The sequence below is a fragment of the Protopterus annectens genome, chromosome 7.part1 (assembly GCF_019279795.1).
Source record: "Protopterus annectens isolate FY-2018-M chromosome 7.part1, PAN1.0, whole genome shotgun sequence".
Classification (NCBI taxonomy): Eukaryota; Metazoa; Chordata; order Ceratodontiformes; family Protopteridae; genus Protopterus; species Protopterus annectens.
This window is the reverse complement of record NC_056740.1, coordinates 361,538,699-361,558,924: the sequence shown is the minus strand read 5'-3', so window position 1 is coordinate 361,558,924 and position 20,226 is coordinate 361,538,699. Positions and strand designations below refer to the sequence as shown.

Here is a 20,226-nt window from a genome sequence, read left to right as displayed (position 1 = left end):
ATAGGTGACAAGAATGACACAACAGTGAAGCAAACTACAAACTGTGCCTATGACAGGTATGTCAAATGTAACACTGTATCTATTACGTATAATTAAAACATGGCTGCTGCAATATTAAGCAGGATTATGATGACCTTCCCAATTTATCTCACCTGGAAACGTTGCTGACTGTGGAAAATTAACATTCAGAAATGTTTATGCTGTCTTACAAACACAAATGCAACTATCATTTTGTATAAGCGCTACTAGGAGATGATAATATATGACACCTAAGCACATTTGTAGTACGGAAGAACTAGGGAACGTACTATTATAACCAATCAATGACAGTGGACTTAAAAAAATAAAGCTATTCCACTAAGACAGTGCCCAGCCTCACAAAGAGGAAACCAACATCAGGTTCCTGTTATTGTCTCTGTGGATAGTACTGTTGTTAGTATAATGAGCTGCAGATATGAAGGCCTTGATTTAAATCCATTATCTCAGAAATGCATGGCACGAAATGGCTCCATTCTCTCTCTCCTCACTTTCTAAAACTATATTTTGCTTTTCTTTTAACAAGCACTTTATTTATCATATGTGCCAGACTTGTTAAAAACATTGTAACAACTTAACACACAAACACACAACAAGATAGCTCAATAAAGAGACTCAGCAGATAAGTTTGAATTCCCACTTCTCATATACAGATAGCTGTAAATATCTCACAAACTTTATCGTATGTTATACAAGGCTTTCTGTTGCAAAGCAGTCCACACTCTACTGTGTATTTTCCCAGCCATCATCAATAATTCCTCATGTTTTTTTAAAAAATTCTAAACCAATTTACAAACATGCTCTGATCTGGAAGGATACCTCAGTGTATGTCCTTTCCATCCTCTAGGCCTAAGCTGAATGAAACATTACTGATTTATTGATATAAAAGATCCAACCTCTCACATCCTTCTCATTCCTAAATGTCTTTAAGTATTTCTTTGACAATTTAGATATCAGGATTTTCCAGTTTTTGTAGTACCTTTCTTGGTTTCTGTCATAATAATAAAACATTTTGATAATTCTGCAGAGTGATGTACATATAACAGAAACATATTTTTTTAAAACTATACATCTTATATCCTGTTAACATAATTTCATCTCTTTCTTAAAATTCTCCAACCCTACACAATCCTAAAACATATGGTGCTAGATACCCGTCTTCTTGTTTAGACCTTTAACATATGTCACTAGTTTGAAGGAAAAATCCAAACAAAAATCCAAAACTTTGCGTTCCTAGTTGTGTATCTAGTTAAGAAACAGATATATTTTCATTGATCCTGTTTGAATTCTGTTCTCATGCTTCTTCCCATAATTCCTTTCACTGCTTATTTTCTTTCTTATTTGATTGTTTAGTTCCTCTACAGGGCACAGCACACTAACTGACGTTTAGTTACAGCATTCCTCAGTCCCCTTTGAGTTAAAAGCTCCTTTAAGTCCTGCTAGTACTGCTCCTTAGAAGGATAAATATTCTACTATTTTGGTGCTGCAATTAAACCCTCAAATTATGATTTCAGTCTGTTTCCAAAACTATATTCCACATTTGTAAACCTCCACTCTATCCAGCCCCCCTTTCTTAAGTGTTCCCAAAATTGCACTTCTGTTCCCTCCTGCACCATTTCTTACATAGGTTCTTAAGTTCTTAGGTTCATAGATTGTTACTAGGCTATTGGCACAAGAGCCATTTTAAGCCTAGCTAAGCTTACCCCAAATTTAGCAAAATATTGCTAACATGTCAATACCCTCCAGGAAATTTATGGTTACAATACAGCCTTGTACACATGAGGCATTCGCAGGTGCCAAACCAAAGGTAAAGTTATAAATTCCCATCCACTGGGACAAGTTAAATTTGAATAGGGTTAGGGATGAGCTTTGCTTCACGTGGATGGGAAGTTTGTTCCAGAGAATGATTATTATTTTTGTTTCCTTCCCTTAGACTGATCTCTAACAATAATATAATTATTCCATTATCTACAATTCTCATTTCTAAGTCAGTGTATCACTAGAAAAATTATACACTGTGAAGTAGCAGGAAACACTTTCAGTCAGCCAAACTCTTCAGTCCAAGCTGTTTTTATTCTTCCAACATACAAAGACACATATTGAGCACTTTCATCCCCTGAAACTGGGGACTTCTTCAAGAGTTTGACTGACTGAAAGTGTTTCCTACTGCTTCACAGTGTATGGTTTGGACTTTAATTATATTATACACTGTGGTTACTTTTGTTTTTTATTTATCACTGGAAAATGTGTTTGCTCTGCCCTATCTAGGGATCTCACCAGTAATTAATCTCCAAAGTTTTTCAGGGGTATAATCTGTCTGAGTACCCTTCTTTTCTAATATAAGCAGTTTCATTTTAGAGCATTTGCATTAAGGAGAAGACTTTTACCTGTATGACTTCAAGTTATCATTTTGGATGAGGCACTCCCAGCTCTTCTACATTCCTTGGCCTACATTAATCTATTCACAAGACACTCTAGTTTTTTCACCGTTGTACTTTTTATTACTTTCAGAAATTTCTGATGGTGAAAAACAGGAAACATCTTAACATTTACAATAGAATTGGTACCATAAAGTAAATGACATCTTGAACAAACTGATTTAACTCTAGTTCTAGCATTTTCTACTTTTTCACATCTGCTTTAGTTCTTTCCAAAACCGTCTCACAAGTTTTCTCAATAGAGTTTTCTGGTTTCTGACAGAACCAACCCCCTAATATTTAAACACTGTTCCTTTCCAGATGTCTGGCTGTTGAAGTTTAGGCTCAGTTGTGGGGTATCATTTATGAATCTAGCTTTTGTTTTATTAATATTTACATATTTACTTCATAACCAGGCAGTTTGCCAAATTATTGTAGGAGGTCAAACAATGTTCCCAAGCCTTTGGAGATTACTTGGGAAGACTGGTACATAATTTACATGCAATGGTATTTTGTGCTCTTGTCTCTAATATATATATATATATATATATATATATATATATATATATATATATATATATATATATATTTATATATCATGTCAAACCAGAAGATTTATTATTTCTGCCAGTGATTCAAAATAGCAGAGGGGTTGGGACAGCCAAGCCTAGTGATTCTAGTGATCCTAAACAGTTGTTATAATCAAACCAATGTCTTTATCAGGCATACAGACCCTTCATAAATTTAAAACAATTGTTCAACAAATTCTTGCTTTAATCCAGATTTTAGCAGAACTCTTCTAAGATGCAATGCCTCCACTTTACTGAACAGTCACTTCTTCTGCATTCAGGCTAACTAATATTATTTTTTGCACTATTTTCCCTAGCATTTTCCATTATCATGGTCACTTCAAAAATGTTATCATGTGCCCTCACAAACTGCAGCTGGTCTAGGTTAAGTAGCTGTGGAGTGCATATTGCCAGCCTAGAGGCTAAAAGAACCATAAACAGCTTTAACCATGACATGATATTGAGATAGGTGCATAGCAAGCTGAAAATCCTGATTTTATCCCATTCTTGGGAATTGCCAACATAACAGCACTTCTCCAAGAATTGGGGATATACCCAGTTATAAGCCCTTCATTGTACAGATTTATTAGTTTAGTCATGGTATCACTATCAGCTAATCAGCACAGGTCTAAGAGTAACCCATCTGTCCCAGGAGAATTCCTAGATGCTTGCTTAATAATATAATGTCTTTCAATTCCACTTCAATAACTACAGCCATCTAACCATCAGCTTAGTGTTTGTTCAATTTAGGGAGGCTTAACCCCTACAAAAACTGATCTATCTTTTTTTCTGATTTTGATCATTGCTACCTTCCATTGTATACAGGGAACCAAAGAGCTTTATGAATTTCTGCATTATCTCCAACAGGTACTATTTTTTTCACCTGAGATTAACAAATATAGAAAATTAGCTGACTATGCAACTTTTTGCAGTCTTAATGCAACTGTCAAGGTTTTCTGATAGCTGTGAGAGTCTTGGAGGTACCAATACTTAATACCTTCAATAAAAATTGCCATTTCCTATTCAACTGTTCCTCTCTGAGTTCTCAACTGTTAGCTTTCTTTTCTGTCTATGTCTTCTCCATCTCTCACCTCTTTTACCAATGTCAACACTACTTTTAAACGACCTAGGTTTTCTTTTATTTTTGTCCAAACATCTTTAATATACACCTTTATTTTTGTGCTATTCTAAATTTCATTAAGTCTGATAATTCTATTAATTCCATTTTGAGACATTCAGCATACTACTGTCTAAAGAAGTCTTGCTATAAATAGTAATCAGGGAATCTCTGATTACTAAGTTGCTCTATATTATGATTGTGTACACTAAAAACCTAATATTATCAATTATCAAGACGGAATGGATCTCCATAACTGCCAATAAATACCCAAACTCTAATGTGATATATCCCCTGCCTAACCTTGTTGCCTTAAGTGTCCTGCCAGATAGACAGAGGACTTGTTTACCTTCTCATCTATATCCTGCACCTCCAAATTCTTCAGATAGTTACCCATATATTTCCCAGCCTGGTTAATTCTTTTACTTCTAGAATCTTCAACAACATCTGTTCTTGCCGTAAGAGCATTCCTGTCCCCCACATGTATTAATACCCCTCCACAAAACTGAAGGACAGATACTGTGACTGAATACCCAGGGTGGAAGATATAATGAGATGCTCAGAGTTATCTTTAATCCATCATTCTTTCTTTGGCCCCAGCAAATCTACCTTCAGAGTTTCTCAATTATTCTTCCATTTTAGATGGGAAACTTCATGCAATTAAAAGGGTACTCCGCCCTTCCTAGTTTTTCCGGCTGATGTCGTCATGCCTCTGCCCTACCTCCCCCTCCTCATTAAATCCCACATGTTCTACCTTGTCTAGGTGTACTTCATCTAAGGCAAACACTTCAGGGATAACTTGTTTTATATATTTAAAGACCCTCTTTTTCTTAGTGGGATGGTTTAGCTCATTTCTTAGTGGGATGGTTTAGCTCAGTAACATTCCAAGATAAAATGTTTAATATTCTCCCTACTGATAAGAGCTAATTGAATCAAAGTACCGATATTTATTGTATATGATTTCAGTGACTCTATTAAGCAAACCAAAGCCACCCCAGGCAATCCAACCATCATATTTCCTTTATTTATATTTCTACAATTATGCACAGTTTTTGGATATTTGAGATACATATGTACCTGCATACCTTTAGATGTGACCTTTCCAATATAGAAACTTAGTGTGCAATAAATTTTAATGTATATCAGTCTTGCCCATCAGAAAACAATAACATAAAAATATTTGGCTAAATATATCTATATACAAGGGAAATATATTATATGCCAATAAATAATTATTTACATATCAAGAATAAACAAGCTTAGTCCGTATTATTAAAAAAACATAAAAAGTGGCTGTCATTCTGTAGAATCCAAAACCTATGCTTCTTCTTAAATATATTGTGTTGAAGAGACCTTCCCCCCAATCATTACTTACAACAAGTACAGACATTGATTGACCTATCCACAGTTTAGGCTATATCAACCCTGCAATTGCAAGAATGTTGCCAAAGTAGCACTCTCAATGATCGTTTAGCTAAACCAAGTTTATACTGTGATATCTTGTGGTAGCATCTATATACAGGACAAACACAGAAACACCAGTGTTCCTTAATTATCCCACCATCTCAGTTTTCTTTAGAAGTTTTATTTTTTTACATAAATAAAGGAAGTGAGCATGAGAAAATGTTTGATTATACCTTACCCGATTCAGGTATAAATGCTGAACTGATTCACATGGCCTTCCTGAAAACACTAGAGGGGATAAATGTATCACCAAACACCATCATACTAGGTGACTTCAATTACCCTAATATAGACTGGGAACACTACTCAAGCCCAAACACCCTAGCCCAAAAGTTCCTGGAATTCATAAACTCAAATGCCATGGAACAACTAGTCACCATCCCCACAAGAGGAGATAACATACTTGATCTCATCATCACGAACATGGGAGCACAATGTTCAACACCGGAAGTATACCCCTCACTGGTGAGATCAGATCACAAACTAATCTCGCTGGAGGTCCTCATCCCACCGCCACCTGAAATAAAAGAGAGCACAGTAAAGACCTTCTCAAAAGACCACTTCACACTTCTAAAGAGTAGTGTGGCCTCCTTTAAGGGCCTCGAGCTGGTGGAAAACAGTACTCAAGCCACTGAATGACTTACAGGCGCCTGCTACCAGCACCTGCAGGACTGCATGGATAAGGCAATCCCAAACAAAACAAAGACTCTTAGTACCAAAGGCAAGCGTCCAGTCTGGTGGACCCCAGCCATAAACAAACTCTACAATAAAAGGAGGAAGCTACTACAAGATACAGCAAAATCCTTAAAAGGTAAGACACCCTTGATCACTATAAGTAAAAACTAAGAGCTCTCATAAAATCATCCAAAGCAAATTTGAGAGAAAAATAGCTAAAGACTCAAAAGACAATCATAAGGCCTTCTTTAGCTATGTTAGACACCTAGGAGGAAACTCCCAGATATGCTCAGAACTAGTTCAAAATGATGTGAAGATTACTGATCCTACAGACATTGCCAACATACTGGCTGACAGGTTCAGTGCAAACTTCTCCCCTCCCCAAAAGGAGAGATATCTATACCAAACGATTGCAGCCCCCAAACATCTCCAGCCCAAGTGAGAACTGCTCTCTCCAAAGCAAAAACACAGCATCCATGGGACCTGATGGTGTCCCGGCTGTGTGCTCCACGAACTCAATGAGGAATTAAACCCACAGCTAGGACAGCTGTTTAATCAAAGTCTTACCTCTGGATCACGCCAGGAGTGGCGCACTGCAACTGTGGTCCCACTTCACAAAGGCGGTGCCTCCACCGACCCTGGAAATTACCGCCCATTAGCCTGACAAGCCTTATCTGCAAAGCCATGGAGAGGATCATAATGGACCTCATAAATAAAGACATAGGAATTTGCAGACTTTGGATCCAACCCAGTTTGGCTTTGTCAAAGGCAGATCATGCCTTTTAAACTTGGTTGACTTCTTGAAACAGTCACCAAAGCCATTGACGAGGAAAGGCAGTCCATACAGCCTACCTCGATCTGGCTAAGGCCTTCGATACAATACCCCACTCGGGTATCATTGAAAAACTCATCAGCTTAAATGTTAACCCATACATCACAAGATGGGTTGCAAACTGGCTGAGTGACAGAACCCACAGGGTCAGAGTTGCTGGCGCCATGTCAGACTCAAAACCTGTCACAAGTGGTGTCCCACAGGGCTCAGTCCTGGGCCCACTCTTGTTTGGCATCTACTTTTCCAGTACAAGCAAACACAGGAGGGTTATGGCTGACAAAGTTTGCAGATGACTGCAAACTGGGCCATAGTAGAAAACACATCTGACACAGATATCCTTCAGAAGGGTCTCACAGAAGCGGATAACTGGTGCCAGAGCCACGCCTGAAGTTAAATGCCAAAAATGCATAGTCATACCCTTTGGGAAAAACAAGGTTACCCCTAGCTACCAAATAGGTGGCAATCCACTGAGCACAGAAGAAGTTATCAGGGACCTGGGGACCCAGGTTGATAGTAGTCTGTCATTCGACACCCATGTAGCTAAAGTAGTTAGGAAGACTTTCTACATTGCCCACCTTATCATGAAGGGATTCTCATCTAGATCAAGGGAGGTCATAGTCTCCCTTTACTCATCACTCATCAGACCAATGATTGAGTACAATGCCCCATTTGGGATGTATCTGACCCGACACCTGCAGCAGCTGGAGAGGCCACAAAGTTCCTCACCAAAAGGATAAAGGGTCTCAAAAATCTGTCCTATGCTGCCCGACTGAAGAACTCCAGCTCTATTCAGTCGCACACTTTGCTCAGAGGTGACCTTTGCCTAACATACAAGGCCATGTCAAACCCAGATTTGATGAATATGCTTCACCTCAAAAAATCTAGATCCATCAGAGCCACAAGAGCGGGAGACTTAAACCTCGACACGGCTATTAATAGGACGTGCTGGAGGGATAGATTCATTACCCAAAGACTCCCTATGCTGTGGAACAAAATCCCGGTACATGTGAGGCAGAGCACCTCGCTGGCCTTGTTCAAGAGAAATCTTGACCAATGGATGGGAGATCGCAGATATACCCCAGGGATTACCTCAGTGTCACTGCTCGACAGAGGCACAGCAAAATAATGGGTATAGTTCCCCATACTAAAGGGGTGGCGTAAGCCACAAAACGATAGGCTAGGCTTGTAAATGCCCTCGGGCAGATAGCCTAGTATAAACCTATGAACCTATGAACCTATGATTCGACTGCCCGTATGTCTCTTCCATTAACAGTACTGGTTTGGCTGGAAGACTGCCTAGTGTTTGGTGGGCTAATAGAGCAGCATGTAAATAATAGTTTGTACTGAGCACATCCCTGAATGAAGGAGGATATATATATATATATATATATATATATATATATATATATATATAACCCGACTATTCCAAGACAGAGGCTACAGTATCAGCTACTTGTATAAATGAAGAACTGGATACAGCACTTCAAATTAGCTAAATTACCTCCTGTTTGAAATAAAACCTAGTAGTGAAAGCCTTCCATAAGATGGTTCACCTCTAAACTTAAGTAAAAAAAAAAAACAGGTGAATGACAAAATATCCCACATAGTCCTTATCAAAAGCAAGTATAACTGCTAATTTCCAGGCCCTACATTTGCATTATCAATTATTAAAACAAGCTTAACTTGACCCCTTGCAAATAATACATGGACCAATCAAAATGACTAACAGTACTGTCATTGTCCATGTTGGAGTGAATGACTTGAGACGTACCTCCCTGGACTACATGAAAAGAGACATGGAAGAGCTCTCGGATCATGTGGCCCAGGTAGGTATGACCCTAACCCTGAGTAGCATCCTGCCTTCGCCCAGAATGATACCACAATATAAGGATAAAATGATAGACTTCAACAATTGGCTAAGCTTATGGTGTCATTCAAAGGGGATCCAGTATCTGTCTGCCTGGGATGACATGATTGACGGACCACGATGCTTTGCCAGAGATGGTCTGCACCTGTCGCCCCTGGGATTCAGGTTACTGGCTAAGGCTCTTGCCACCCCTATAGTGCCTTTTTTAGGCAAACTTCAAAGGACAAAACCACCACCATAACAGGTACAAGCATGCAAACTCTGAAGGTAATGCTACTCAATGCTAGAAGTCTAAACCTCAAAATGCACTCTCTCGAGGCACTCCTAAAAATGGAGAACATCGATATCTGTGCAGTAACTGAGACCTGGTTCAAGGCTCCAGAGAGCACCCCTGCAATACCAGGCTACAACTCTTACCACACTTTTCGGCCACCAAACCAGGACCGAAACACTAAAGGTGGAGGAGTGTCAATATTCACCATGGATATTCACACCACCAGGCTAGTTGGCCAACACAATGTGTCTGAAATTCTCCAAGTGCAACTAACACTAGGTAAGACTGCAATCCAAACTGTAGCTTACTACAGATCCCCCACCATACCCCAAGATTCTCACTACACCTTTCTAAACATACTGGAAAATATTAAGATAGAACCAAACACCCTAATACTGGGTGATTTTAACTACCCTGCCATTAACTGGGAAAACTACTCATGTCCCAACACCTTTGCTTAGCGGTTCTTGGAATTCATAAATTCCAACGCCCTGGATCAACTAATCCATAGTCCCACCAGGGCTCCAATATCCTAGACCTGGTCATTACCAACATGGGAAATCAATGCTCCATACCTATGGTCACCCACTCGTTAGTCAGGTCTGACCATAAGCTAATCACCCTTAACATCCACATCCCACCCCACCCCCAGTAAAAACCACCATAAAAACTTCTCCAAAGCCAACTTCATGCTACTCAAGTCAGAAGTGACAAACTTCATGACACCCATGCAGACAGAACTGAAAGTTCAACTGCTGAATCCTACACTATGGCACTGTACGAGCACATCCACTCATGCATGAATCATGCCATCCCAAATAAAACCAAAATGCTCTCATCCAAAAAAAAGAAGCCAATCTGGTGGTCCCCTGCCATAAACAAACTTTACAACAAAAGGAAGAAACTTTTGCAGAAAAGAGGAAAATCCCAGGATGCAAAAAACTCCCTTACTAGCCTCAGTAAGAAACTGAGATGCCTCATAAAATCCTCCAAAGCTAGTTACGAAAATAAAATTGCCAAAGATTCCAAAGACAACCACAAAGCATTCTATAATTATGTCAAGAATCTAAATGGCAATGCTCAGATCTGCTCTGAGCTAAAACAGAATGGCATTAAATATACTGATCCAAGGATATTGCCAATATCCTGGCAGATCGATTCAGTGCCAACTTCACTCCTCTCACCCCTAAATGGCCCATCTCAATACCGGAAGATTGCCAAATTCCAGTAATAACGGCCACACAGGTACAAAACGCACTCTCTAAAGCCAAGAATACAGCATCCATGGGACCAGATGACATCCCGGGCTATGTACTACATGAACTACAATATGAACTGGCACCTCACCTAAGTGTCATGTTTAATCATAGCCTCACCTCAGGTTTCATGCCCACTGAGTGGCAGAGCTACAGTTATCCCAATCCACAAGGGGGGATCCACCTTGGATCCCTGAAACTACTGTCCCATCAGTCTGACAAGCCTTATCTGCAAGGCCATGGAGCGTATTATCATGGAACTTATAAACAAAGACATTGGCAACCTTCAAACACTGGACCCCACCCAGTTTGGGTTTGTGAAGGGCCAATCTTGTCTCCTGAACCTGATTGACTTCTTTGAATCAGTCTCCAGAGCCATGGACAAGGGTAAGGTGGTCCACACAGCCTATCTAGACCTTGCCAAGGCCTTTGACACCATCCCCACTCTAGAATCATAGATAAACTTACTAAGTTGGGCATTAATCCCTATGTCACCCAATGGGTTGCTAAATGGCTTACTGATAGAACCCACACTGTAAAAGTAGCCAACTCCAAATCCAGCTCCAGACAAGTGACAAGTGGAGTACCTCAGGGTTCAGTCCTGGGGCGCTCTTGTTTGGCATCTACTTCTCTGAAGTACAGGTCAACACTAAGGGACTCTGGCTAACAAAGTTTGCAGATGACTGCAAACTGGGAGCCATTATTGAATCCCCAAATGATGTGGATACTCTACAAAAGGGCCTTACAGAAACAGATGCTTGGTGCCAGAGCCATGGGCTCAAGCTCAATGCCAAGAAATGTATTGTTATCCCCTTTGGGAAAAACATGTATCCATGAATTACCATATAGGTGGCAGTACACTAAACACAGAAAGTGTGATAAGAGACTTAGGGACACAGGTGGACAGTGGTCTCACCTTCGATAACCACATCGCCACAACAGTCAGGAAATCCTTCTATGTGGCACACCTCATCACAAAGGGCTTTTCATCCAGAAAAAGGAGGTCATTGTCCCACTGTACTCATCCCTCATTAGACCCATTATAGAATACAATGCCCCATTTGGTATGTACCTCTCAAGACATCTGCAACAACTGGAAAGGCCTCAGAAATACCTCACTAAAAGAATCACAGGCCTAAAGCAGATGCCCTACGCTGACCGCCTTAAAAAACTCCAGCTATACTCTGTTGCATATCATCTACTCAGAGGCGATCTCTGCTTAACATACAAGGCCATGTCAAACCCAGAGCTGTTGGACATGCTACACTTAAAGAAATCCCAATCCCTCAGAGCTACACGCTCCAGGGATCTAAACCTTGTCATCACAATAAACAAAACATGTTGGGGGGATAGGTTCCTGACCCAGAGACTCCCCAGACTCTGGAATAGATTGCCCATACATGTCAAGCAGAGTGCCTCTTTGGACCTCTTCAAGAGGAACCTTGACGATTGGATGGGAGAACTGAAATTCACCCCAGGGATCACGTCAGTCGCCCTGCTAGACAGGGGTCCAGGAAAGTAAATAATGTGGGAAGAAATAGCCAGGGAATTGTTATGGCTAGGCCTGTATAGTCCCTAGGGCTGATAGCCTAGTACCAACCTATGAACCTAAGTATCAGCATAGCAAAGTCTTACTTAGACAGCCACCAGTTGGAAGAGGTAAGTCACATTAACCAGTATACAAAGAAAAAAGACCCAAATTAACAATTAAATGTTTGGAGAGAAAGATAAATGAACTGTAGTATATTACCCCAACTGTGTACCATATTATGCTGTACACAAAAAATGTCGGTCTACACTATCTGTGAAGTTTCATTAATATATTTTTCTGAGTAATGAGTACAAAACTTAATTTCAGTTGTGTCTCTTTTGTCTACAAGCTTGCATTTATCCCATGTGTTCTTAATATAAGTGGCATAATCTATAAAGAGTAAACATTCATCTTGAAAGGTTTGGAATTACAATCCAGCTCTCACTAGTCTGAGCCTGTCCATTTTCTAGTACAGCACTGAGCTTTCAAGATGATTCTCAGATTCTTAGCAGTTTCCATTATATTTCCTGTGCTGCTGACCTGCTGTTGGCTGTTTATTCAAGCTTTTCAATCATTTTAGTTGATGGGCTTTTCTGTAAAGTTGTAAGACCTGAATTCTGGTGATTAGGATACTTCCGATTACTAGAATGTCACCATTTCCAAACAGCATTGCTACAGTGCAGTTTATGCCACAGAAAATGTCCACTGTTCTTTTTTCCACTGAATTTTGATTTTGGTGGAGTTACTGTGCCTTTACTCATCTAATGACTGGGATGCCTTGAAAATGTAGTATGTTTAGGGAATGCCCTTCCAGTAAGACTTGTTTTTCTTTAAGTTGATCAGAATCCCTACTAAGTGCAGGGTAGATAAAACCAATTTATGAGTGTCACTGCATAAATGAAGGAACATGTAAACATATATCAAGTATGTTTGCAGGTTCTTGTTCTTGTTGGCCAGGGACAAGGGGCACAGATTCTTCATAAATTTCATCTGTTGAAGAATTTCTGATGAATGCCATTGAGTCTGATACAAATCTTGTGGAATGAGTTTTTCCAATGACTTATTTTTTGAAGACTAGTATATGCCCTCAAGGAAACCACAGTGAAGAATTTCTCTAAAGCTAATTTCGAAGTGTCAAACTTCACGTCATCCATTCAAGTGGGTAATGGGTGTTTGGCTGCTGACTCATACAAATCATACACTAAGGTGCTGTATGAGCATTTATACAAGTGCATGGATCAGGCCATACCAAACAGAACCAAGATCCTGTCCTCCAAAAAAAGAAGCCAATCTGGTGGTCCCCTGTCATTAACATACTCTACAACAGAAGAAAAAAAAATCCCTTGTAAGTCTCAGCAAAAAACTGAGATCCCTCATCAAATCCTTCAAAGCTAGTTATGAAAACAAAACTGCTACAGATGCTAAAGATAACCACAAGGAATGCTTTAGCTATGTCAAGAATCTGCATAACAATACACAGATGTGCACTGAGCTAGTGCACAGCGGCATCACTTATACTGAACCAACGGATATTGCCAATATCTTGGCCAACAGGTTTAGCACAAACTTTACCCCCCCCCCAAAGGATCCATCCCATTACCTGAGGAATGCCAAATCCCTAACATCACGGCTGCACAGGTAGAAGCTGCTCTATCCAAAGCCAAAAATACAGCCTCCATGGGACCTGATAATATACCTGGCTGTGTTCTACACGAATTACAAAGGGAACTGGCACCACACCTGAATGCCTTGTTCAACCACAGCCTCACATCAGGCTTTGTTCCCACTGAATGCACACCACTACAGTCATTCCACTCTACAAAGGGGGAGCGACTACTGACCCTGGAAACTACCATCCCATCAGTCTGATGAACCCAAACTGTAAGGACATGGAGTGCATCATTATGGACCTCATAAATAGGGATATAGGGAACCTTCAAACCCTGGACCCCTCACAGTTTGGGTTAGTGAATATATTATATATATATATATATATATATATATATATATATATATATATATATATATATATATATATATATATATATATATATATATATATATATATATATATATATTTATTTTACATTTTATTTTATTTTACATCTGTTGATTGGGCTAGTCTAGCTGGATATATGTCCATTTTCAGTAGATGCCTGGGGAGAAAAGCTCCAAGTGATAAAAACGCAGTAATAACATACATAAAGTAACAGGGACATATACAATCAAGATTATACTAACAAGGCTATACATAACAAAAGTTTCAATAGCAAAAAGTTGAGACATAGCTAAACACAAGCATATGCAGTATGATACATAAGGTAAGGTACAGAAATCATACATGATGTACCAAGAGGAATTAAATTAAAAGTGTCTTTTGGTTACAGTTCCTGCTTTCAGTGGTAGTAGGCAGCATTTAACTAGTATACAAAGTAGAATTTAAAAGATGTTACTAAAAATAAAGGTGAAAGGATTAGTCAGGATTGCTGCAAGGACATAACCAGTGTAATTTAAGGTATCATCTGAGTTTTTTGTTTAAAGAGGGGCAAGGAAGGAAGTGATGTAAGTTCATCAGGTAGTAGGTTCCAGTTTTTACCAGCTGTGTTAGAGAACAGTGAGTCCCCTGCCAGGTTGTTGGACTTACTTATGCTCACTAGTAGTTTATTAGAAGATCGTAATGAATTAAGATTTTTATAGTGGATAATGAGGTTTGAAAGTATAGTGTTGTTGTTTGGGTGATTTAAGATGTTGTGGGCTAGAAATCCACAAAGGAGCTGAGGATCTTTTTATATATAAACGACAAACAGTAGAAATCTTTAAAAGGGTCATGTAAGCCCTAAATATGGTTTAGACAGAGAGATAAGGCTAATTTAAATTTCAGAAATGAAAGTAATGAGTACTTAGCTTTGTCAAGGCATACATTAGTCATCAAACCAGGCAGTGGGAACATAGGAAAATCATGGGAGATTTTTTGAAGGAGCTCGAGGCAAGAAGCACTATCAGAAGCCTGGATCAGATCTGACAAGCAGCTTGTGTCCCAAAAGTTGAATCGAATGGACTGGACAAAATAGGATCAATTGATTAGTCCGTAAAAAGACAAACATTCCACAAATGAATTCACCAAGATTACAAGACTGGACACTGATACTCCCAGCATGTAATACTGATTATAAGACCAAAGAAATGTTATGCTGATGATGGTTCATTGAGTAGTTCAGTGGTACAGAAGGCTGTGGATTTTATCCCCAAACTAGGTAGATTGATTGCTGACACTGCAGTGAAGTATATGGGGGAAAGGTGCTGCACTGCTGAGTGTGCTATGATGAAACATAAGAAACAAGCCCCTATCTGTTTGACTTGGTGGTAACTCAGGTGGATGTAAAAGATCCCATGGCACATATGAAAAAGAGCAGGAGATGTTCCCTGATACCCTGGCCCAAATTTCCTCTAGCAGTATAAATACCACTTCAGGTCTACCCTGAAATGAGGCTACTAGCCTATTGGGAATAACCTGGTCAACAAAGGACGAATAACTTTATTTATGGCTGTACTGGAAAAGCTCACCCAGACTCTGCTACAACTTGCTGTGAGTGAAAGGTCAGTTTGCTTTGGCTTTCTTCTATTTTATAATACTTTATTGTCTTCTTCTATTTTGCTTATTGTGATTTTTTCTTTACACTGTGTTTTAATCATATTCTGCTTTTAATTGCATATTAAAACTAGGAAATAGAACACAGCTGTGTCTCTTGTGAGTCACACAGAGTTTATTTTCCCACTGTCCCACCCTAGTGCTGTTGTGTTCTTAAACCCAACCATCTTTCTAGTTGCCTATCCCTTATGTTAATTTGACCACATATCTCCTTCCCTCTCCTTTTTCATTGGCTGTTGTGAAATCACCCCCCCTTCAACTATTTAAATTTATTGGCCATCCCACTGTATTCCATAGAACCAAAATATAAAGTGCCTACCCCCTTTCAATATCTCTTGCTCTTTTAAAATTAGTGCTCTCCACTTAGACAGCTAAAGCTTAAGTTACTCCCTCTTTCATATCTAACTGCTTAGTGCACACTGCAGTGCTTAAGATATTAACCCATTGTTTTCTATCGTACAAAATCTGCAACATCTATTGCAAGACCACTAGTTATTGGAGGGCCCATATTCTGCCTTTCAGTAGTCATTTTGGGATTAGTGCTTCTGTTTTTTCTTAGTGAGAGAAGGAGCACAGGGACATTATTTCCTGAAGACTGCTGATCAGTGGAAAGCATAATAACTACTTCACAAGTGACAGATTGGAATTTGTGCTTATATTCTGCTCCTGGTGAGAGGAGGAGCAGAGTAGATTGATTCCTGACTGTTTCTGGTTAGGCAGTGTGAGTGTCTGTGCTTGACCTTACTGATTGGTCTGATTGCTGTTTAAGACATCTACCAGGTAAAGGCTACAACAAGCCTACAGACCCTTGCATCCTCTGGGACAAGAATGTGGATCACCAAACAGGCTGTGGCATGTTTCTCATCTTGGGATTGGTGGTAATGTTTTGCTTCTGGTGAGAGAAGAAGCAAAGGAGTATTGTATTCCAACAGAGTGAAGCTGTGCTGAAACCAGCACTAGAATACAACAAGCTACATCTTTGTTTTCAGTAAGTACTGCTTGATTTGTTTCTAACTTCAGAATATCTGTCTAAATACTTAATTCTTAAATTTTCAGGGTGTACTTATTAGTTTCCTCGCAAGTGTTTGTCAGTGCCCTGTATAGACCCAGACACCTTGAGTGACATTTTTCCTGTAAAAGCACAATTGAAATTTCACCAGTACCTAGTTGTACACAGGACAACTAGTTTGCAGTGACAATCACTGTCCCCAGAGTCACAAACAGGACATTCTTGATATTGCTCTCTATTCTGACTACTCTGTCTAATCAATAAAAAAGGGTCTGTTGCCATGAATATGAACTTTCCCACAATCTCCGTTACTAGCTTGGTGAATATGGACATCCTAGACATTGCCTCACATTTACTCACAACCAGTAAATTCTCAAACTGACATGGTATGTGAGAGATGTATTTGCACAATGTCACTGGAGGCAAAGCTGTCACATAAAAGTACTCCTAATCTCAATAAGGTTGTCAGTAGTACACATGCTGCACCAATCAAACACAATTCAAAGCAAACATACAGACCCACATATGCTGAAGTACTTAAATGTAACCCTCCTAAACCACAAAGATATCCTAGATGAAGCACATATAACAAATACCCTCAAGAGTTGCGAATGCACTCTTTCAAAACAACACCCCACATCAACACATACAGCCTCATCTCATGGAGCCTCTACTTCTAAGCCCATAAAGCAAGCAACCACACAATCCAACATTCTGGTCATTGGATATGCCATCATGAGACACACTGATGTCCTTCTCACCAGGCAGAGTAAGGAGAAAGTCATGGTCAGTTGCTTATCAGGGGCTATGATCCACCACATTACACATGCACTCAGGTCATTAGACCACAAGTACCAGTATAACTCAGTCATAGTCCATGTGGGTGTAAATGATCTCAGACGTACTTCCCTAGTCTATATGAAGACAAACATCATGGAACTGTCAGAATATGCATCCTAGACCTGTATGGGCCTAGAGTTAAACAGCATTTTACCTTCTCCAAGGATGATGCCGCAATACGAACAAAAGATGACTGATTTTAATAACTGGCTTTGTTTCTGGTGTCATTCTAAGGGGATGCAATATTTGTCAGTATGGAAGGGGATGGTCAACAGATCACACTGCTTTGCTGGGGATGATCTTCACCTCTCTCCTCTAGACTTTCGAATATTAGCTAAAACTATTAGATGACCAAAGGCACATTCTTTCAAATGCGTCTTGGTCGAACTTGAAAAGATGAAAATGCAAAATGATGAAGTGGCATATAAGTGAATTCTTTCTCTGGGAAAGAAATTGCTTGGCCGCGTCTGTTACTTTGTCATTTCTGTCACTGAAGTGTGATCTCAGAGTTGGTATATTTAAGTAGGGGTGTGGGGGGGCACAGACCCCCATGTTGGGGGTGGTGGCGAAGCCCCCCACTTTATGTTATGTTTTAAGTGTTTTTTTTTGTTTTGTTTTTTTGGAACAAAGATTTTTTTTCCCTTGGAAAAAATTGCTGTTCTAAGCATTCGAGTTTGTAAGCTTTCGCTTACATGGGGTATATAAATCATCATAGGCAAAATGCAATACCACTTCCTTGCAAGTTATAGGTCCTCATCTATGACCCAGGAAACCTATATCAAGTATTTAAACTTATTGGAAACACTCACCATCCAAAACCAATACCCTATTCATGGGTGACTTTAATTACCCCACTATTAACTGGGAATCCTATATGACACCAAACATACAGGCACAGAGATTCCTGGACTTTGTAAACACAAATTCCCTGGACCAGACTGTCAGTACACCAACCAGGGTGCAATTGTACTATAGCTAGTCTTCACTAATATGAGAGAGTGCTGCATACCCCCTAGTGTAATGTCTTCCCTGGTAAAGTCAGACCACAAAATGGTCCCCTTTGAATTAAAAGTAAAATCTGGACCCCCAGCTAACCATGGAATATTCAGAAACTACTCTAAGCCTAACTTCCTGCTATTAAGTGATAACCTGTCAAAATTTATTTCAAGACCCCATAAATCCTTAGAACACTGCTGCCTATGCAGAACTGTTCACAGAATCCCTATAGAAGCCTGTTAATAGCTGCATAGAGGCAGCTGTACTTACCAGGAAGAGTTACAGAACTAACTCAAAAAATAAGCCATCCTGGTGGAATCACAAAATCAATAGGCTGTATAACAGAAGGAAGAAAATCATGGCAACAATTAGGAGGTGGAGCACCAGCAGGATAAAAGCACTCTCATCAAACTAAACAAACAACTCAGAGGATAAATAAAGTCTACCAAAGCCAAATTTGAGGTAAATTTGGCTTCCCAGGCCAAGGACAACCACAAGGCATTCTTTAGCTATGTCCACAACCTCAAAGGCAATACACAATTGTGTAAGCTCATTGTAAATGGAGACACATATACTGAGCTGAGGATATAGCAAACCTACTGGCTGACAAATTCAGCTCCAACTTTACCCCTTTCTCCCCCTCAAACTTTCCTAAAGGAATACCATCAAATTTAACTGCTCCTGTTATCATTAGGGAACAGGTCCTTAATGCTTTGCCTAAGGCCAAGAACACTGCATCAATGGGCCCAGACAGTACCCAAGGATGCTTTCTAAATAGCATGAAACATAGCCTATCAGGCCCTCTGGAATTGCTATACAACTGTAGCCTCCAGACAGGCTTCACAAAGGGGGCCATCTTCAGACCCTGGAAACTACAGACCCATATGTCTCACTAGTCTTATATGCAAAGCCATGGAAAGAATTATCATGGAAATGATCAATACTGATATAGCAAACTTCCAGACACCAGACCCAACCCATTTTGGTTTCATCAAGAGCGGGTCGTGTCTACTCAACCTGGTGGACTTCTTTGAAAAGGTCACCAAAGCAAAGGATGAGGGCAAAATGGTTCACACTGCATACCTTGACCTTGCTAAAGCATTTGACGCAATACCCTACTCAGGCATTGGTGACAAACCCAAGAGGTTAGGTATAAACCCATATGTCACCCAGTGGATAGCCAATTGGCTCACAGACAGGACCGAGGAAGTTAGAATTGGAGAATCCACCTGTACAAAAAGGCCAGTCACAAGTGGAGCCCCTCAGGGATCGTTCCTTGGACCAGTCCTTTTTGGAATTTATTTCTCTGAAGTCAAGGCCAATGTCAGTGGTCTCTGGTTGACTAAATTTGCAGATGATTGCAAATTAGGAACTGTCATTGAATCCCACACCAACACAAATGTTCTCCAGGAAGGGTTGACACAGACAAATAAATGGTGTCAGACCCACAGACTAAAACTAAATGCCAAGAAATGAATAATGGTATCCTTTGGGAAGTCATCCACCCTGGTAAATATCATATTGAGAACACACCCCTTAGAGTTGACCCAGTAGTCAGGAACTTAGGAGCACACATAGACAGTAATCTAGCCTTTGACCATCATGTGTCTACATTAGTGAGGAAATCATTCTATGTTTCACAACTTATAAACAAAGGTATGGCATCCAGGTCCAGGGAAGACATTGTTCCACTG

The 20,226-nt window shown here is 39.8% G+C and overlaps 1 protein-coding gene across 1 annotated transcript in view; it reads left to right on the top strand.

The window, feature by feature from the left end:
- DNASE1L3 (deoxyribonuclease 1 like 3) overlaps nt 1-20,226 on the top strand; it is a 545,096-nt gene that overhangs the window by 481,724 nt on the left and 43,146 nt on the right. The window contains exon 6 of the mRNA XM_044078792.1: nt 1-56. This exon is cut by the window's left edge and continues 102 nt beyond it. Within this exon, the coding sequence (XP_043934727.1) occupies nt 1-56 (56 nt within the window). The remainder of the gene's footprint in view (nt 57-20,226) is intronic.